Source organism: Rattus norvegicus, chromosome 14, assembly GCF_021556685.1.
Source record: "Rattus norvegicus strain SHRSP/BbbUtx chromosome 14, alternate assembly SHRSP_T2T, whole genome shotgun sequence".
NCBI lineage: Eukaryota > Metazoa > Chordata > Mammalia > Rodentia > Muridae > Rattus > Rattus norvegicus.
The window spans coordinates 16,097,501-16,119,007 of NC_141547.1; the positions used below are offsets into that span (position 1 = coordinate 16,097,501).

The 21,507-nt window shown below is 44.7% G+C and overlaps 1 protein-coding gene across 1 annotated transcript in view; it reads right to left on the minus strand.

Annotated features, from left to right (window-relative positions):
- Odaph (odontogenesis associated phosphoprotein) overlaps positions 1-8,120 on the minus strand; it is an 8,318-nt gene extending 198 nt beyond the window's left edge. Inside the window, 2 exon segments of the mRNA NM_001399585.1 lie at positions 1-1,354; positions 8,035-8,120. The exon segment at positions 1-1,354 is cut by the window's left edge and continues 198 nt beyond it. Of these exon segments, the coding sequence (NP_001386514.1) occupies positions 1,032-1,354; positions 8,035-8,098 (387 nt within the window). The 5' untranslated portion in view covers positions 8,099-8,120 and the 3' untranslated portion in view covers positions 1-1,031.
- Between the last annotated feature and the right edge of the window lie 13,387 nt (positions 8,121-21,507).

The window sequence follows — 21,507 nt, forward strand, 5'->3', positions numbered from 1 at the left end:
ATTGTCATGCATTTGTGTTATTCTGATTTCTCTTCCTTTCTTTGTCTCAGCGACAATGGCAGGCAGCATTTGCACGTGATTCTTGAGAATGAGTAGACGTCACTGGCCACGTGCACAGAACCCAGGTTCCCAGGTCACAGCAAGTGAGTGGCAAACGCAGGAGACAGGGCTTTGTAGAGAAGTCAAACAGACAAGGCCTTGTTTCTCCTTCGCCCGAGAGCACAGGGCACCGATAGTGGAGCTGTAGTCAACTAACGTCCGGGTAATTTTAAAGCTGTGTGTCTATGTGAAAATTACAAGAGGAACAGTAATTAATTAATATGAGCAAATAGTAATATCAAACGTAGATTAGGATGTTGGATGCTTCGACGCACAGGTCGAGCATTACCTAGGGCCAGTTTCTCTAGAAGGCTTTCTGCTTTCATCTTTTTTTTTTTTTTTTTTTTTTTTAAGATTTTTATTTATTTTACGGATGTGAGTACACTGTAGAGTGAGTACACTGTAGCTGTCTTCAGACACACCAGAAGAAGGTTTCGGATCCCATTACAGATGGTTGTGAGCCACCATGTGGTTGCTGGGAATTGAACTCAGGACCTCTGGAAAAGCAGTCGGAGCTCTTAACCACTGAGCCATCCCTCCAGCCCCCTGCTCTCATCTTTATAGTTTCTTTCAAAGTTCTCTGTCGATCCATCTGCTCACTAAGATTCCCACTGAGCACAACGAGTGCCATTAATGGCTGCATTTGGCCCGTAATGGGCTCGTTAAAATGTCCTTCACTGTAATTTGGAATGGGGGATTGAAAGACTATGTTTGGACTAATATCCTGTGGAATAAGACTGATGCCGTTACCGCCAGATTTTGTAGTAAAAATGTGTAATCCAAGCTCCTCATTGTTGACCAAAAATCAAAAAAAAATCTAGTCACTGTCACTGAGGATACTTAATCTTCTAAGGCAGTGATTTTAGGTTGGAGAGAGAGACAAACAATTTTCCAGTAGTGTTGATTCTTTCCCTTTAGCACATTTGGGCCGCTCATGTCTCCAGGCTCTCCTCAGATGAGCTGCTCTGGAGCTGCCTTCTTCCAAGGAAGAATCTCCAAGGAATCAGTCTACCTCGTGGTGGGTAGAAAGGCCAGAGCTGGAAGCGACGGTTGTTTGGAGGGAAGAAAGGTATGTTAGGGAACCTGGGGTAGAAGCCAGGCCTCCTTGGTGGAAAATAAAACGTGGGTGTCCTTGTGACAGGCTGGGCCCTTGTTAGCTGATTCCTCGTGGTGGGAGGAGGGGTCAGGGTGATGATCTGGCAGTCCGTAGGGTTCACGTTATTCTGTGAGCCAGGAGGGGTCATTACATCTTGTCCTGTGGGAATGAGAATGTAGGTCAGGAAACGGGCCTAGCAGCAGAAGCCAATGAGTTAGATCCCTCAGGGTGAGGGTCGGAGAGAGATAAGAATAAAACAGAGACGTTTCCAAGCATGACTGAACTTCAGTAGTCCAAGGAGATGACGCACGGACACGGCTAATGATCTACGTTTCTGCCTGGGGAACTGATCCAAATCAAATAAATACGTATTTATCAAAAAATACTAGTTCAAGCACGGTCCCAGGAGCCTGAACAGTCCAGATACCCACCAACAGGAGAATAGCTAAATAAACCACAATATTTGTTATTAGTACAATGATATAGTTCCAAGGAATGAAAAACAAAAATAACCAATACCTAGAAACCCAGATGAATCCATGCTATAATAAACAAAGGAAATCAGACACAAAGAGGATACATTGTACAAATCTGTTTATATGAAGCTCATGAATAAGTAAAATGGAGCAAAGGTTAAAAAATAAACCAGATGGAGGGTCAGCGTGACGTGATTTCGTGGAGGAATTAACGGAGAAACCCTTTAGCAATGTTCTGCACGTTGACCTCAGTACTCATTGAGTAGATTGGACATATGTAACACACATACACATATGTGTGCATGCCATATGTGGTGAAGCCTTTAAGGCTGAGGGGCATTTTCATAAATGATTTAAGAATCACTGAAACAAACAGAATTTATTCACTATTAAGGAAGTAAGAAATAAAGAAAATAATGCTGAAGGCCAGTGCACACATCTTGGTTTTGAGAAGAAGTTTGGACGTAGCCAAGGGTCAGTTCTTCCCGTGCCTGAGTCACCCAACTGAGTTGGTCTTGCAAAAGTGAAGTTCTGCTGTGCAGAGGTCTTTGGCCTAGAACATATCAATCTAGACACGAGAAGACTGGGCAGATGCGAATGGTGGAAACGTGGACATCCTCCAGGAAACTGAGAGTTCCAGTGAGTTCAAAACCAAACTCAAACCCAACCTAAACCAACCAACCAACCAACCAAACAAGCAAAACCGTAGGTCTTCCCCTCCCTGGACGGTTGACTTAAATCTCTTGGCTACACCGGGTATGATTATCTAACTGCTAGGGACCTTAGTTCCTTTTTAAATCACAGTTCTTAGAAATGTCAGCTTTGGACACCTGGCTATGTCTGATTGCACTGTTGATAGACACTCAACACGGGCACTAGCTAGTCACTGAGGAATTAGATTCTTACTTGGGAATTACTATGAAGACACAACGGGAGATGTTAGTAGGAGCTATGGGACAGTGGCTGATGTGTGACTTTTTTGGCGAGTTGAATTCTGATGGAGTGGTCGTTCTCCATGTAATGTTGTGGTAAGCAGCTCTCTTCCTCCTCCTCCTCCAGATGGTATGTATATGTACGCCCACTTCTATGTGTGCATGTACGTGCATGACTATGTAAGCACGCGTGTGGAGACCAGAGATTGGTGTTGGGTATCTCTATGCCTTGATCTGTCTGTACCCTATTTATTGAGGCAGGATCTCTTACTGAATCCAGCACTCTCTGATTGAGCTAGTATAATTAGTCAGATTGCCCTGGTCAGTGGCTGCTGGAGAGGAAGTCATTGTCTTCAGGGATGGAACCACCCATGCTCTAGTGGAGACCTTCACACCCATGTCCACCACGGCCTTGGTTAAATCCGGCAAAACAAGCACAAAGCCAAAACAAAAGTCGTGAAAGTGGGGTGGAGATTTGTGGGAGCATCTGGGAGGGGTTGGTCGTTCATAGTGGGGTTTAGTAAGAGAAGGTAGAGGGATGGGTGTGATCAGGCCTGTATGCAGTTGTAGACAATGTCATACTCGTAAGTTAATCATTTTATAAGGGCAACTATTTTTCCCACACCGATCCAGGCTACTGAATATTAGGTCAGGAAACATCAACTTATAGAAGATGACTAAATCCCGCAGCATTCATTCTTTCTGATAAATTCCTAACTTTCCTCACATGGAAACTTTACACATCAAGAATCTAGCCACTAGGAGAGAAGTTAGCCTTGCTGAGAAGTCCCATCCTGACAGCTAACTATCAGGACAGACTCAGCAAGGCCTCTGCCATCCGGTGAACTATCCTGCTTTATAAACATACCAACCACCACCTGCTGCCTAGGTTCATCTTATTTCTTGATGCCTGAGGCTGATTTCTTTGTTTTTTTTTTCCATCTTTATTAACTTGAGTATTTCTTATTTACATTTCGATTGTTATTCCCCTTCCCAGTTTCCGGGCCAACATACCCCTCCCACTCCCCTTCTCTATGGGTGTTCCCCTCCCCATCCTCCCCCCATTACCACACTCCCCCCAACAATCACATTCACTGGGGGTTCAGTCTTGGCGGGACCAAGGGCCTCCCCTTCCACTGGCGCTCTTACTAGGCTATTCATTGCTATCTATGAGGTTGGAGCCCAGGGTCAGTCCATGTATAGTCTTTGGGTAGTGGCTTAGTCCCTGGAAGCTCTGGTTGCTTGGCATTGTTGTTCATATGGGGTCTCGAGCCCCTTCAAGCTCTTCCAGTCCTTTCTCTGATTCCAACGCGGGTCCAGTTCTCAGTTCAGTGGTTTGCTGCTGGCATTCGCCTCTGTATTTGCTGTATTCTGGCTGTGTCTCTCAGGAGAGATCTACATCCGGTTCCTGTGGGCCTGCACTTCTTTGCTTCATCCATCTTATCTAATTGGGTGGCTGTATATGTATGGGCCACATGTGGGGCAGGCTCTGAATGGGTGTTCCTTCAGCCTCTGTTCTACACTTTGCTGAGGCTGATCTCTAAATCCCATGGTGGTTGGTGCTAGAGCATGTAGCAGCTTTTCTACCAGGACGAGCTATTTAGCTTAGTGCTCTCCTCTGGGAATCGACAAACAGCTCACCTATACCACCCACTCAGGACAGTAAACAAGACCATATACATATGTTTTGATATTATCCTAGCAAGCCAATCGCCATGATGATGACATTGGGTTACGACTTAGAAACACAAGTGTTCTAAATGGGGTACTGGCTACTCATCCAGAGGACTCAGGTTCAATTCCCAACACACACACACGGTGCCCAACAACTATCAATCCGGTTCCAGGGGATCTAACACACTCTTCTAGTCCTCTTGGGCACCAGGCATATAGGTGGTATGCAGGCAAAACCCTACATGTAAAGTAAAAATTTAGTGTAGGAGTCTTAGGGGTTGGTTTGGCAATCTGTCACATGTTACAGAGTCAAGCCCATCCATGTGAATCAATGCTCTCTGGTTTCTTCCCCTCACTCAGCCAACCCCACCCAAGTGTCTTTCTGCCCACTTCCTGATGTTGTTACCTTTGTTTTCTCCTCCGACTGCCTTGAAAATTCCCATCTTGATTTATTTGAAGAATTCTACCTCTCTAAGATTACCTAATGTTGCATTTCAGAGTGAAAACTAGGGCAGTCTGCCAATAACGTTTGAGGTTCTTCTTTTGTTAAAGAGGGATGCAAACTACGTGCCCGTTCAAACAATTAAACAGTGATGTCCCCTCTATCCCAAAATGCTACTCTGGCAAAAGTCCTTAATATTTCTGGATTTAAATTTTGGCTCTCGATGCCTAGAGTTCCGTTTCCTACTTCTTACCCTGGATCTCTCATGTGGTCCCCAAGTCAGACCTCCTTAGGGAGATCTTCCCTCCCCAGAGGCTGGGTGATGGCCACTTGCAAGGCTTCCATAGCAGCCTCGACTTAGCCATGCTGTCACCATTCCTGAAATACCCACCACACCATCATAATCACTCCCCTACTCCAGTGCCCGTGGAAGAATTAAATTGACGGAGAGAAAGCCACATTTCCATAATTGCAAAGATTAGCACATATTTCCCATAAATCACACACTGACATACCAGCAAAGGCACTGTACATCAAAGTCGGGCATCCTGAAAACTTAATAAGAGCAAAGTAGGTCACATGTGTTGACTTAAAAAATAGCTGGAGAGGCAGGGCAATGTGATGTTCCAGAGGCAGGACCCCTGAGTTCTGCTTCTAATATTGTGACTGTGGTCAGATCACCTCAACCCTGAGGTCTTTTTCCTCATTTGCAAGAATAATATGGCCCATCCAATGGGCTTGTGAAATGATCTAAAATAAGATACAAATGGTTCTGGAAGTTTCCCTTTGCACAGTACACATTTAGTGAGTTAGTGATCATTACTGTTAATTGCTATGGCTGTGAATGTTGTAGCAGGACTTTTAGCAGCACAAGCTTCATTTCTTAGGTTTATCTGTTTTTATTTTATATATGACCTATGCGTCAAGGTAAGGATAGGACTAGAGCACATCATTTCTATAAGTCTAGGGACTCTATGAAGATGAGGGATTATTGACTCTGTTGGCCACTGCTGATGTCCTCAGCTCCTGGATCACTCCCTGGACGGCAGTATTATCCTTGAGTACTTTTTGTGCCACTAAATGACTAGGCAGACCCTGGTTGTTCTTCTTGGTGTTTTTGTGGTACTCAGCAAGAATTTAATTCCTGTCTTAGAATGTTTTAAATAATAATTTATATTTAAAATTATAGTATTGTATAACACAGGCCAAAATATTGTTTGAAGTATGGATATCAATTTTAAATGGGCTTATTATAGTCTAGACGTGAAGTTTATAACATACCCCCAAACTAGCTCGTTCTTTTAAAAAAGAGGCAATGACGAGAAGATCTTTTTATAATTACCTGTACTCTGCGGTTTTCTGGGCAGTCAAGAGCTGTTTTGTAGGGAGCTGTAGTGAGTTTTAGAGCAAGTGAGCTTGGGTCTATGCCTTCCATTCTTCCTTACTGAGCACCTGGAGTCTTAGAATTCCCACTCCCATTCAGACTTTAACCAATGCTGTGGTTAACTGACTCATAATAGCTATAACCTAATTCATTTTGTGGGCTCAGAGAACGATTGGCTATTTTTGTCGAATCCATCACTTCAAAGATAAAGAGTTTAGAGCCTGGAAAGTGGGCTCTAGCCCTCCTTTCAGGACGTTATATGTTGGTGCACTGGTGTGCACACCCTATGTCAGGGGCTGAATTAAATGCCGTGATGAGACCACAGACAGACAGATCTGCAACACAGAGAGGAACGGAACGAACGCTGGCGGTGAAGGACAGATTGCTGTGACGATCCAAAGATGTGAGAGAGGGAAACAATCTACTCCACAACAACAGGTCTCTAGAAAGACTGGTAAATGTCATATCACAGTAGCACTTAAATGCTGTTCCTAGAAGCAGAATTGCAGAAATTGCAATTGCAATTGAGGCAGAATTGCAGTGAGGCAGGAAAGGAGCAATGGTTGCCATGGAGGGGAGGGGGCATAGGGACACATGTGATCCTGTTGGCAGTCAGTCCCAGGACAAGTAGAAATGAGAGATGACCTAGATCCTGTGCTGCCAAGCTCAGAGACCAAATCTCACATTTCAAACGACATTTTTATCTGTTTTTTTCTGGGGGGACATTGTCTCACTATGTAACCCTGGCTGTCCATCCTGGAACTTGCTACGTAGACTAGGCTGGCCCTGAACTCACAGATATCTTTCTGCTTCTGCTTCTTAGTGCCAGGATCAAAGAACCACCGTGTCCGGGCCTCAAAGGATATTTCTAGATATAAATAATCAAAATCTCTAATCTCATTATAACCTACTTAACTATTTTCAAAGCCTTGAGAGAACAAAATGAAATGGCAACAAAATTTGCTCTGTGACCACATGCGCCCCATAAACTGGAAAGGAGGTAGGCGCTCTTTCAGCAGATTTTCATAACCTCGCCTTAGAAACTTGGGAGCTGTTGCCCTGTGATGGCTGTATTTTGTGCTGGGTTAGGGGATCTCTGGGTATCTAACAACAGGTTCTGATGCCTCTCCCTGTCTTCAGTCTGTCTCAAACACTGTGTGAGGACTGCAGGGAAAACGCTGGAGGATGAATGGAGTCTCCTTGAACCCCTTGAAAAGCTTCCCTAGGTCAGGGCATGTGAGGGGTGAGAGGCTCTGTCTTTCTTTGGATTCCTCCTCACTCAACAGCATCTAGTTCTGCAATTAAGGTCAACTGTGGAAACAAATGCTAGGTCCAGGGCCCCCAGGCTCTCCTTCCTTCTCTCCGATCTTCCACATCTTCCTCTTGGGTAGGGACTTGGAATCCAATGTTAAGGCTCAGAGCATCTGTAGGGTCAGTGGTGGGGAGAAAAAGAGAAAAGGAGCGAGGTTCTCCCTCAGCCTCTGGAAATCTGCTCACCTTGGTAGGGCCAAGACTTAGCTCATCAGGTATGATTCAATCAACAGACTGAGCATGAACAGCTGGCTGCTGGGGTCAGAAGGAAGCGGATAGCATTGTAATTCCGCGTTAACGCTGTTAGCTCGATAACCATGGTAACAGCAATAGCACTGGTGTAGTGCTTTTAATGGGAGGCTTTTGCATACAGCTCAGTGGTCCTCTCCAGCCCCGCACCAATGCATAATCATAGGTAATGCTCAAGTATAACCTGAAATCACAGAGCTAACACTAAGCCTCCAGGTGAGCAAACTCAGCCTTTCATTTCATTCACACAGGCGGATGTAAACATTTCCAATTTGTGGAAATCTGTAACCATGGAAGCCACATTTGCTTTTCTGTGTGGTATTAGTTATATAACACACACACACACAGTAGGTAAAAACTCAGACGCTTACCTTTCACCGTAGTTACCACCAGCCAGCTAACCAGTAACCAGGAGAAGTGGAAACCAGGAGCCATGGCTTCTGCCCTGAGCTCTCACTGCTCTGGACCCAAGGCTGCTTTAAAGGAGACTGAGCGAGTAGCCAGCAGCCTGAGTCAGACAATTTGCATTTGCATAGTGGACCACAACCACCTGGACCTGTGGTGGGAGAGTAAGGAACTCTCAAGGAAATACCAGACAGTCTTCGTCAGCCTGAAGCTTCTGGTAATGCCAGGTAAACGTCATGTACCTCTCTTCGTTCTGGACTGAACAGAGCCACCTTACCTTCGCTGTCCTGTCAGTTCCAAACACTCCCCACCTCACTGCCTTTTCTCCTCACTGCCTTTTCTTCACTTGTACCCATGGCTTTCCAGCTGCAAGGGAAGGTATCTTGGTTTCTTTTCCACTGCTGTGACAAAGCGCTCTGACCTTATAGAACAGTGGTTCTCATCTTTCCTAATGCGGCTCTAATGCAGTTCCTCATGTGGTGACCCCCAAATGTAACATTATTTCATTGCTGCTTCATAACTGCAATTTTGCCACTGTTGTGAATCCTCACGTAAATATGCAGGATATCTGATATGTGACCCCTGTGAAAGGGTCTTTTAACCCCTAAAGGTGGTCGCAACCCAAAGGTTGAGAACCACTGTTCTAAAAGTAAGAGTTTATTTGGGCTGACAGTTTCAGATGATGAGCCCACGACCACCATGGTGGGCAGACAGGCAGGCGTGGTGCTGGGGCATCTCTTATCCACAGGCCTGAGACGGGGAGAGAGAGAGAGACACATTGTGAAGTGGTGTGGGCGTTTGAATCTTTAAAGCCCTACCCCTTGTGGTGGAGGACACACCTCCTCCAAGAAGGCCACACCTCCTAATTCTTCCCAAATAATTCTACCAACTTCAGATCAAACATTCAAATGTATGGGCCTATTAGAGCCATTGTCACTCAAACCCCCACAAAAAGAACTACCTTGGGCTGGAGAGATGGCTCAGCGGTTAAGAGCACCAACTGCTCTTCCAAAGGTCCTGAGTTCAAATCCCAGCAACCACATGGTGGCTCACAACCATCTGTAATGGGATCTGATGCCCTCTTCTGGTGTGTCCGAAGACAGCTACAATGTACTCATATATAATAAATAAACAAAATATTAAAAAAAAAACTACCTTAGCTCCTCACTGTATAGCTTGACTTTCTGGAGCAAATCATGAGGACAGAGATTTCCTGATCAGGTGTTTGAAAAGGCTGCTGTTAGCTCTGCTCTGTGTCTGCCCATGAGGGAAGGGCCATGGTTAGAAAATTGTCTTTCCTTGTGGCCACTGTGGTCATCGTTTAAACAAAAACGAAGAAGCTTGGTACATAACTTAGTAAGTCTACTTTCTAGACCTTCGTCTAAGTCACCAACTTGCTTGTAAGATGAACATGTGTCTTGGTCACTGTCATATTGCTGGGAAGAGACGCCAAGACTAAGGCAGCTCTTATAAGAGAAAACATTAAATGGGGGCTGGCTTATAGTTTTAGAGGGTTATTCCATTACCACTATGGCAGGAAGTATGCCAGTGTGCAGGTAGACACTGGAGCGGAACCTGAGAACTACATACTGGTCGATAGGCAGAGATGTCTGGGCTCCACATGGGCTTTTGAAACCTCAAAGTTCACCCCAAGTGACACACTTCCTCCAACAAGGCCACTCTCCCTAATCCTTTTAATCCTTTTAAATAGTTCTACTCCCTGGTGACTAACTATACAAATTTATGAGCATATGGGCCACTCGTATTCGAATCACCACAGCCTGACACATCTGTGCTTGGCTAGTCTCCTGAAAAGATTCTTTCAGTTGCAGAGAGTAATAGGAAGTGGTCACGGGTATTAAGGGTCTGGTTCTTGTTAGAAAAAAAAAAACCCAAACCTAATATAATTTTCTTTTCTCACTTGCCATTTGATTATCAGTTCTAGCCAGCATGGTGGCACTAGCCTATTATTGCAAGTATTTGAGAGGCTGAGGTGGAAGGAAGGCTTGAGCCTATGAGTTCTAGACTAGCCTAAGCAACATAGTTTGGACCTGCTGTCTCAAACAAAACAATATGTACTTTTATCAGTTCAGAGGCATGATGGTTGAAGTGGCATTTGTATTAGATGGCGTTCTGTCACTGAGATACTTGAAAATCAATTTATAAGGTAGAAAGATTTATTTTGGCTCATAGTTTAGAAGTTCTTGTCCTTGGTCAGCTATTTCTGCTGCTTTTGGACTCTGGTGAGATCATTATTGTAGGGGCACAAGCTGCTCATCTCATGGTGACCAGGAAGCCAAGAGGGAAGGGCTAAGGGTCCCAGCATTCCCTTTAAGGGGACCATCCCAGTGACCTAACTTCCATTTACCAGTCTTCATCTGGTAGAGGTTCCACTCCCGTCAGTGATGCTCCAGGCTGGAGACCAAGGCTCTTTAACACAAGGGCATTTAGGGACATTCGGAACCTGAACTGTCATAAGTACCTCCCTCAAAGAACAGTGAATAGAGGCGTTGGCACAAAGCTCAAACTATTGTGCTAGTCTGTGAAGGGCGTGCTTGTGTTTCTTTCTTTTTCTATTAAATTATCATATCTTCAATTCAGAATGTGTTCTCTTAGGAGCTTGGATTTGCCAAAACATCCAATCATGCAAAAGACTGTTCTGACCAGTGGTCCTATCAGCATTTTAAGGAGAACAGGATTATTCACAGTCTTGGGCTTTAAAGAGTGTCAATCTAGAGCGATGGACACAAATGAGAAAGTGGTAAATTCCTCGGGCTTGATTTTAGTCCTTGACAACGTTCTAGAACAATTTTTGTTTTGGAGCAATAGTGTCTCACTACCTTGGTCAGGCTGGTCTTGAACTTGTGGGCTCAAGCCATAATTCTGCCTCTTGAATAATTAACTGCAAATAAAGGCTACCATGTTACATGCCGGACTCTATTCCAAACGATCAGAGTATGAACAAAAATACCTGCCCCAAAGTTTATAACCCAGTGTGGTAAAATAACACAGGAATAAAGTATTTAGTGTGCTATAGTATGTTAAAATGTTCTATAATATGTGCTACTAAAGAATGATAGTGTTCAATGTAAGGAATATGGGGAGGTTGGAATTTTGATTCCATGTCATGTATGTGGTTGCTTGGACAGATGGTACAGCCAGTGTAAAAGCCCTGGAGCAGGAGTAGGGTTGCACATACTATCTGCCAGCATGGATGCTACTGTAGCTGGGCAGGATAGAGTCATCAGGGAGAGGTAAGGGAGGCCTGGGAGGCTGACTTGTTCTACTGGGTAAAATAGGGATTGACTGGAGGGTTTCACAGAGAGATAGAACATGATCCTACTTATATCTCAAAAAAGATAACTCTGGCTACTAACTGGAGGCAAGATGGTCTGGTTATAACAAGCAACTACAATAGTCTTTAGTGGAAACAATGCTCATTCCAATTGCGGTGGTAGCAGTGGAGGTGCTGTGTGAGGTTCTTCAGTGCTCTGTTGGGAGCTGTGGGGGTCTTCAGTGCTCTGTTGGGTGCTGTGTGAGGGTCTTCAGTGCTCTGTTGGGTGCTGTGTGGGGGTCTTCAGTGCTCTGTTGGGTGCTGTGTGGGGGTCTTCAGTGCTCTGTTGGGTCCTGTGTGGGGGTCTTCAGTGCTCTGTTGGGTGCTGTGTGGGGGTCTTCAGTGCTCTGTTGGGTCCTGTGTGTGGGTCTTTGGTGCTCTGTTGGGTCCTGTGTGTCAGATCTGGCCAAGGGGGATTTTTGTACCTCTTTTCTCCTCTTACTCACACCCTGTTATGGCTAGTCTTATGTATTTTGACTGGGTCTTAGTGTTTGGCTATGTAATCAACTATGGTTTGGGGTGTCACTGTGAGGATGTGAAGTGGAAACTTAAGGGTTCTTTGGAAAGTCAGTTGTGTTGGATGGTGTTTTGCTGGGGCAAACAAGTGGATCCAGGTGAAAAGGCTAAGGCAGACTCCTGAAGGAACATTGCACTGTAGGAGACACAGGAGAAAATGTTCTGCTAGAGCAAACACATGAAAGGACATGTGATGAAGGATTCTTTATTTTTTTATTTGTTATTTTATTTACATTTCAAATGTTATCCCCCTTCCCAGTTTCTCCTTCACAAGCCCTCGATCCCATCCCCCATCCCCCTGCTAACAACATGAATGAATGTATTGGTCTGCCTTATTTTGTGTAATTGAGATGCATTTGTTGAGAGAGAAATGCACCAAAACCTTCTGGTGGTGTTCCGAGGCTTCTTGCTGCTTTCTCAGACCTGGGCTGATTGACAGAATGATGTCAGCTAAGGCAGGCACAGGTGCTGAGACAAGACCCATGGAGGACACATGCTGTTTGGAGTGGGTATAAATAGGCCCAAAGGACTGTGTGGGAAGTTGGGCTTGCTTGCTTATAGATCTGTGCAATGCTTGTTGGTCTCTACTCTTCGCTGATCTTCAATTTGCTGAGAGAGGCACAGCCAAGAACTTCTCCTGGTGTCCCTCCAGGTCCCTTCTGCTGACTTGTGCTGAGGCTGAGGCTTGGCTGTCACTGCTATGTTGCATCACCACTGTTGCTATCCCGACTCTACCGAACAGGAAAATTCGTGAAGTGCTTGGGAGTGGATGGAACTGCTGCTGCTGACCTGTGAACTGAACTGCCGATTTCCAGACAACCCAGATGGGATCTGCTCCAAAGAACCATTACTAAACAGTCCACTTCCCTGTATACTTTTTTTCCCCACTACCTCTAGTGGGTGGTGGGCTAGAAAGGAGGTTAAAGCATTTAAGAATCTACGTTAAAAGTAGACTTTGAAAAAAATTACAAGGATGCTTTGAATGAGGTTTACACAAATCTGTGGACTGAGTGACACAGGCTTGCCTTTCCCCAGGAGATTGGGCCTCCACTCAGTGGAAGGTCTACATAGAATAAAAGCCTGGTCTTCTCTGATTGGGAGGGGCTTCTTCTGAGGGCATTTGCCTTAGATGATGACTGTTTTGCAGGCTTTTCTCTGGATCTCCAGTCTTCCCAGACTACCCTGTGGACTTTGACCTTGTCAGCTCTTGTGGATGGTTGTCTATAAGGGGGTGAGGGCAGGCAAAAGATAAGGCAAGGCCTGTGATTGGGTAGTAGAAAAAGTAGGTGGGCTGAGAGTTTTAGAGATGGGACAGAGAGGACAGAGGGACAAGAGAAGATGGAGGAAAAAGACGAACCAGATTCATGTGGCTTGAAACAGCCACTGGTAACTATGAATATCATAGAAAAGCATAGAATAATATAGGGCAGTTTGTCCAATCTAGGTGGGCAGCGTCTATTGATATCATTTCAGTTCTGAGTTCTTTGTGTGGGCATTTTGTGGATTGAGAATTTACTGATATAAATCTGACAATAAATTACAAGCCTCTAGAGTTTTGATTTTACTGTGTTATGGGGATTTGTGACAGCTAGTCATAGGGGTCAGATGGATGGGAGGATGTGAGCAGGTTCCAAGGCACATGAGCCGTGAGAAGTTGGGCAGACTACGCCTGGGGTTAGGTATGGGGGCAGGGAGATGGCCAGGGCCAGAGCACAGCCAGCAACAGTGTGGTTTTTTTTTTTTTTTAAATTATTACACGCAAGATGCTCTTAAAATTTTGTGAGGTGACTTCTTAAAACTAAACCTTCCTAACATATATGTTTTATTGGTTCTCTAACATACATATTACAGTTCCTCTATGTTCATGTGTATATATATATATGCTGCTTCTGAGGCTAAGTGGATAGGTACCATTTTGCTTGGTCCAGAGAATAATTTAGTAACAATATTTTTAATTTTGAATGAGTTAGTTTATTAAATAACACATACACATACATACACACACACACACACACACACACACACACACACACACGGGGGGGGGTGGGGGACAGAGAGAGACAGAGAGACAGAGAAAGAGAATCCAGTAGAAACTGACTGGGGACTTCACTTTAAGGCAGTCAGCTGGAGTTTCCTAGTAGCGATAGTGTCTGGGGCAACACAGAGTGTTCCCAGATGAGGCTTCTGAGTTTTGATATTTTAGGTTTGTTTGTTTGTTTGTTTGTTTGTTTGTTTGTTTTAAAAAACCCAGCAATCAGAGACTTAGAAACATCCAGCAAAAATTCACAGAGGAAGTCGAGGCTGTCAGCTAGAGTTCTCAAGTAAGATTTGGCCAAACTTGCAGTTTTTCTTTCTCACAGTAGGCGCAATATTATGGGATAAATATTATTAAGACCCATTGGAAATAGCTCACCTTCTGCTGGCCCTCAAGGACACCAGGTTTAACTTTCTGTTGTTTTCGGATCTTCTCCTACTTAAGACAGGTGAGGCAGGGCAGCCCACCCCAGACCTTAGAGCACACTTAGAAACAAACATGTTTGGGTGTGAAGCAGGTGGACAACTCCCGTGGAGCCAGCGTCTCAGTGAGCTCACATAACGTGACAGCTCGATAATATAATATATGCAGGCACACAGGAAGGAGTTTGATAAATCACTTGCTCCTAAATAAAACCTGATATTTAAAACCTGATATTTATGGATAACAAAGGCTACCACCACATGCTTCTTTGCCAGCGACATCATGTCAGGGACAACTCACACTTTCCTCAGAGGATTTGGGTGAGGGGGGTAAGCTGTCCCTATCCCCCTTGGGTACCCACCCTTCCAAGGAGGTCAGGGTTGCATTCTGGGGAGAATCTCACAGTGAATTCCCTGCTTCACCCCTCTCAGTCTCTCCCTCTCCCCTGGTAGTTTAAAAATGTGTTTGGTGGGGTTGGGGATTTAGCTCAGTGGTAGCGCGCTTGCCTAGGAAGCGCAAGGCCCTGGGTTCGGTCCCCAGCTCCGAAAAAAAGAACAAAAAAAAAAAAATGTGTTTGGAATTTCGAGAAATTCAAACGATTCCTGAAGACACTTGGTTTGACTATCACATGGATTTGGTGAACAGGTTGTTTGTTTTTTAATTGACAGGATTATTTAGCTTTATTTATTTATTTTATTTTTTTATGGGGCTGGTGAGATGGCTCAGGGGTCGAGAGTGCACAGTGCTCTTGCAGAGGACCTGGGCTCTATTCCTAGCACTTTTATCAGTTAGCTCACAACCTTCTATATACCTCAGGGAATCCAACATTGTTTTTGTACTCTATGGGTACCTATATTCATACACACATACCCCCACACCAACGTACATATATACATATAATTAAAATTGTTAAAAATAAAATCTTAAAATGTTTTTCTATCTATCTATCTATCTATCTATCTATCTATCTATCTATCTATCTATCCCTTGTTCTGCCGTGTGGATTCTGGAATCAGACTCTGGTAGTCAGGCTGGATGGCAAGTGTCTTTGCCCACTGAACCATCACTCTGGGACACGTAGTTTATTGTTGATACCCAAGATGAACATGAATTGAGATGGGTTCTAAAATGTTGATGGGGTCGGGTGGGAGATGTTCAGAAGGACCTAACTGCTCTGTCCTTCTGTAGCTTTGGGGGCCTTTGAGGACTCAGATCTTCTGAGGACAGATCTACTTCACCCTGCAGAGAGGCCCACTCTGTAGCCTGACTGAAGAGCTGCAAAGGTGACCCACCCTGCACCATGATCAGGGCCTGGTGAGTAATGCTAGAAGCTGCTGTGAGATCGGGACGGTGGTGCCAGGGAGCATGGGAGTGGTGGATGCCTGTGAGTCAAGCTGAGGAGGCGCTGGCATGGCTAGAGCGATGGTCTTTGAGGGGATATAGAGGCCCTGTGGTTGGTGCCGACGGAAGCTCTGACTTCCCTAGAAGGCCTGTCAGGGCCTCATCCCCTGCAGCTGTTACGAAGAGTTACTTGGCTCTACAGGCCAATGAAATTGAGAGACAAGGTGTTGAGGCGAAAGAGGTGACTTTATTTGTGATGTGAGCTGATCTAGGAGCGCATGATTGATCAAGGGGGTGATGGGCGCTAGCATGCTGGTGGCCACTTCATCATTCATCATTGTCACAAGATTCCAGGTCTGGGAACAGATGGTGCCCATCTCAATTGTTTAATGACAAGAACTCTCCAGTTCTGCACATAGCAGCAAATAAACAGGTGATTACTCTTGTTTACTGAACAAACTGCCTACATAGCTGACATGGTACGATGGACAGACTAGCAGGTGAAGCTGCCAGGGTAGAAAGACAAGTGCTAGGTTCCTGGCTTTCGGATGGTCATCTTTGCTACAACTCCAGTTCTCCCATTTTGCAGAGGGAGAGACTGAGGACTGTAGAAACTTCCCGAAATCACCTCAGAGATCTAACAAAAGAATGGCAGGGTTGGGGATTTAGCTCAGTGGTAGAGCACTTGTCTAGGAAGCGCAAGGCCCTGGGTTCGGTCCCCAGCTCCGAAAAAAAAAAAAAAAAAGAACAAAAAAAAAAAAAAAAAGAAAAAAAGAATGACAATAACAACCTGACCACTAAGTATTAAACCAGTGGGATATATCAAGGTTCTAGCTCAGGCCATGTCACCTGTTACCTGTGAGACCTTGGGCCAGTCAGACCCGTTATCTCTGTTTTCTCATCTCTGTTTTGTTTACTGTAGTCTAAGCATTCGACATGCACGAAGCCCCTTCTTTATTAAACGTGACACTGAGGTAGGTGTAGTTGTCACCCCCATTTTATTTATTTACTTTTTGTTTGTTTTGTTTTTTCCGGAGCTGAGGACCGAACCCAGGGCCTTGAGCTTGCTAGGCAAGTGCTCTACCACTGAGCTAAATCCCCAACCCCGTCACCCCCATTTTAAAGATGAAAAAATGGAGGCACAGAGAGTGTAACAAACCCAAGCAATTTGACTCCACAGTTCTGGCCTTTCATCATCCTGCTTGGTTCCTTTGATACGTTGGCTCTCAATTTGGATTAAAGGCCCACCAAAGTATCCTTTAAACTCGTCTTTGTAACTATCCACAAAGATTTGTTGACTTGTTTTTATGAGAAAGGACCCTGTGTGGCCAGCTTTAAGTGTCAACTTGACAGAACCTAGAATCACCTGGGAAGTGAGGGTCAGGGTGGTGGTTTGAATAAGAATGGCTGCTGTGGGTAGGGGGTTTCAGTGATTAGGGAGTGACATTAGGAGGTGTGGCCTTGTTGAAGGAAGTGTGTCATGGGCATGGGCTTTGAGGTACAGATGCTCAAGACAGGCTCACTGGCTCTCTCTCTCTCTCTGCTGCTGCCTGCAGATCAAGATGTAGAACCCTTGACTCCTTCAGCACCACCTCTGCCTGCACACCACCATGCTTCCTGCTATGATGCTAATAGGCCTCTGAACCTGTGAGCCAGCCCTAATGAAATGTTTTCCTTTATAAGAGGTCATGGTGTCTCTTCATAGCAATAATACTCTAAGACAGTCAGGGAGGAATTGTCTACCTTGGGGTAGGACTGTAGGCATGACCGTGGTAGATTGTCTCACTAAGATCATTGGTATGAGATGACACAGCTTGCTGGGAGCAATGTCACTTCTTGGGTCCTGAAAAGTGTAAGAGTGGAGCTGAGGGCAGGAAAGCAAGTGAGCATGAATGCAATTCTCTCTGCTCTTGAATGGGATGCGACCAGCTGCCTTGAGTTCCAACCATGACTCCTCTGCCACGATGGACTACAATCAAGAATTGTACATTAGATAAACTCTGTGTCCCCTAAGTTTCTTTTTGTCAGAATATTTTGTCACAGCAACAGGAATGAAACTAGAACAGAAGCCACAGAGTGAACGGCAGGGGAAGTTTCATTGATCAGTTACAATGCATGGCTTCATTTGGGGTCTGTTTCAAACAATTTCTGGTTAAAAAAAAATGAAGCCAACTGGGAAACATGAACACTGGATGCTCGGTGACGTTAAGAGACTACTGCTACCTAGTTTTTTTTTTTTTTTTTTTTTTTTCTTCTTTTTTTCGGAGCTGGGGACCGAACCCAGGGCCTTGCGCTTGCTAGGCAAGCACTCTACCACTGAGCTAAATCCCCAACCCCTGCTACCTAGTTTTTAATGTGGGGATAATATATGGCTTATTGCGTGTTAAGGCTTGGGTGAAATATGAAGACATAGATGGAATCTTAAGGCCTTGGTAATGGTTACCTTCCTCGCCTGCCATTTTTTTTTTCTTTTTTTTTCCCTTTTCTTTTTTTCGGAGCTGGGGACCGAACCCAGGGCCTTGCGGTTGCTAGGCAAGCGCCCTACCGCTGAGCCAAATTCCCAACCCCCTCGCCTGCCATTTTAAGGAAACTTTTTCACATGTTTCTGCTGTTATTAGGAAACTTGTTAATGTCAAAATTGATTACATATTCTGTTATGTTCTGTGCCATTAGAAAAGTATCATGATGAAAGTCAGTAGATGTGTTTAGTAGAGTTACCCACAAGAAGCGAGGACCTGAACCAACCACACTTCCTGCACTTTTGTATAAGCTTTTATTGTATTTGTGTCTATAAGCTGCCCCTGGGATGGACCACAACATAAGAGAGACACCCGTACCAATATAAGAAACGATTTGGAATAAGACTTTGATTTTGAGTAGTGGTCAAGTGAAGTTTAAGTTCCCAAGACCTCCCTCCCTGGGAACTGACATCCTGGTTGGAAGAAAGAAACATGTACATGGGTAACTGGCATCTTGGTCGGCAAGTTAAGACATGACTATTAGTTCCTGTCACAGTTGAATACCCCAACCAATGGGAGCAGGATAAATGTACAACAAAGACGTGTTCCTAAGGAAATTTTCTATCCCTAAATCCTGATTGGTGGAATAACTTGCACAGGTGTTTGTAGATCTCAAGCTTAAGAAGCCCTGTAGGACCTTAACTCAGGGTCATGGTTCAGTTCCCGAGCCTGAATTGTATCCAATCGATCAGTCTTGGGGTGTGGTATTCAATAAACCATCCCTAGCTGACTGAGATCAGTGTCTGAGTGGTTTGTGTGGCAATTCCCAGACCCCAACATTCTTAAAAGAAAACAAAGCAGGATTCTACCTTTAAGAGATATATGTGGGGTTGGGGATTTAGCTCAGTGGTAGAGCGCTTGCCTAGCAAGTGCAAGGCCCTGGGTTTGGTCCCCAGCTCCGAAAAAAAGAAAAAAAAAAAAAAAGAGATACATGTATGGGGGGCCGTAGAGATGGCTCAGTGGTTAAGAGCACTGGCTGCTCTTCCAGAGGTCCTGAGTTCAATTCCCAGCAACCACATGGTGGCTCGCAACCATCTGTAATGGGATCTGATGCCCTCTTCTGGTGTGTCTGAAGACAGCCACAGTGTACTCATATACTTTAAATAAATAAATAAATATCTTAAAAAAAAGAGAGATACATATATGTACAGAGTACATGTATGTATAGAGTATATGCTTGAGATTTGCTTCAAAATGGCCAAAAAAGGGGAGCGGGGCAGAGCTCTAGATGGAAAAAGATTACCCATGTTTCATAACTATTTAATAGTAGGTGATGAGCACATTACTATTTTTTATTTGGAATCTTATAATTATACACTGTTTTACTTGCTTGTTCTTTGAGACAGGGTTTCTCTGTGTAGACCCCGGCTGTCCTGGAATTCACTCTGTAGATGAGGTTGGCCTGGAACTCAGAGAGATCACAAAAACTTGTTCTGCCTCTGCCTCCTGAGTTCTGGGATGAAAGGTGTGTGCCAACATCGCTCAGCTATGATGATACATTTTTAAAAAGTTATGCTGTAAAAACATCTGTTTAATTCTGTCTGGGAAATGTCAAAAGCACCGAAGCCCTACCTCACCAGGCAGAATAACCCTCCACAGGGAGACTGGGTAAGCTAGTTATGGTGGCAGAAGCAGGCATATTTTTGAGTTTCAGGACAGCCAGAGTTACATAATAAGACTGTCTCCAAAAAAAACAAAAACAAAAAAAAACAAAAACAAAAAAACAAAGTGATGATGACGATGACGACGATGACGTCGACAATGATGATAAAAAGTAGCCTGGTGAGACACTGCTTTCAAGATTTACCTTCTAAGGAAACTAGCACTTGAATGGAGGAGACTCCTGATGGTTTACATATGGCTGGCACTTTGCCGTTGTCTAGACTGAAAGCATGGGCCTATCAACACACAAAGGTGAGTGAATTTGGTCCGCAGTGAGTTGGAGAGCTGCTCTGCTATGAGATCAGGAATATCACTTAACGTCTGGGTCGACTACAGTGATAACATGACTCTGTGTACTTATGCTGGGCCCAGGTATGCTTTCGGCTGTTCTTTTTTTTTTTGTTTGTTTGTTTTTGAAGATTTATTTATTTTATGTATATGAGTACACTGTAGCTGTCCTCAGACACACCAGAAGAGGGCATCAGATCTCATCACAGATGGCTGTGAGCCACCATGTGGTTGCTGGGAATTGAACTCAGGACCTCTGGAAGAGCAGGCACCGCGCCCAACCTCTGAGCCATCTCTCCAGCCCGCTTTCGGCTGTTCTTATTTCGAGGGGAAAATGTACATGGAGAGGTTTCCTAACGAAGATCCTTCTCTCTGCAGTGGTCCCACACTGGCTCTCAGAAAACCTCTGCTCGTACCTCCACTGCCATCGCCTGTGTTTGTCCAGCCCAGCGCATGGCTCCTTGTGTGAAAGCATCGTTTCCCTGTTCTTCCAGCTCTACAGTTCTGGAGTAACCTATGCTCGATAGTCATAGCATAGTATTTTTTTTTTTTTTTTTTTGGTTCTTTTTTTCGGAGCTGGGGACCGAACCCAGGGCCTTGTGCTCCCTAGGTAAGCGCTCTACCACTGAGCTAAATCCCCAGCCCCATAGCATAGTATTTTTAATGGCCAGAGGAGTTGAGGTGCCGGACTCAAGCCAAGTCCAGGGCAGGAAAAAAATTGTCCTAAAGTCGGACCTGTTGGCAGGAGCATGTAATACCAGCTACTCAGGAGGCTGAGACAGGAGGATCTTAAGTTCAGGCTTAGTGTAGGCTACGGGATAAATTCAAGGCTAGCCTGGGCAACTTAGTGAGACTCTGTCTCAAAATTAAAACACACACACACACACACACACACACACACACACACACACACACAAAACTGGGGTGTAGCTCAGTGGCAGAGTGCTTGGTTAACATGCAGAAGACTCTGGGCTCAGTCCTTAGTACCACAAAACAGAGTCTTGGTATTTTTGTGTGAGTGACTGGAAAGGAAGCACACATTTTGCCTTTGGGCTGGGAGTCATCAGGAGACATGGTAAAGGAGAGGCTTCTTGGTTAACAAATGAAGGGATACTAGGTCCTGATGCTGGACCGTCTAGACCAGCGGTACTTGAAGCTGTCCTTGGTATGCCATGTGTGTTTTGCTGCAACTGATTGAGAAACATCAGCATGGAGATCTGTAGTAGCGAGCCACCGAGAGTGAGAATCGGCTGTTGAGAGGTAGAAGAGAGAAGATGAGCTTGTATTTCTGTATTTTTAGATCGTGGGTATTTTATCACTC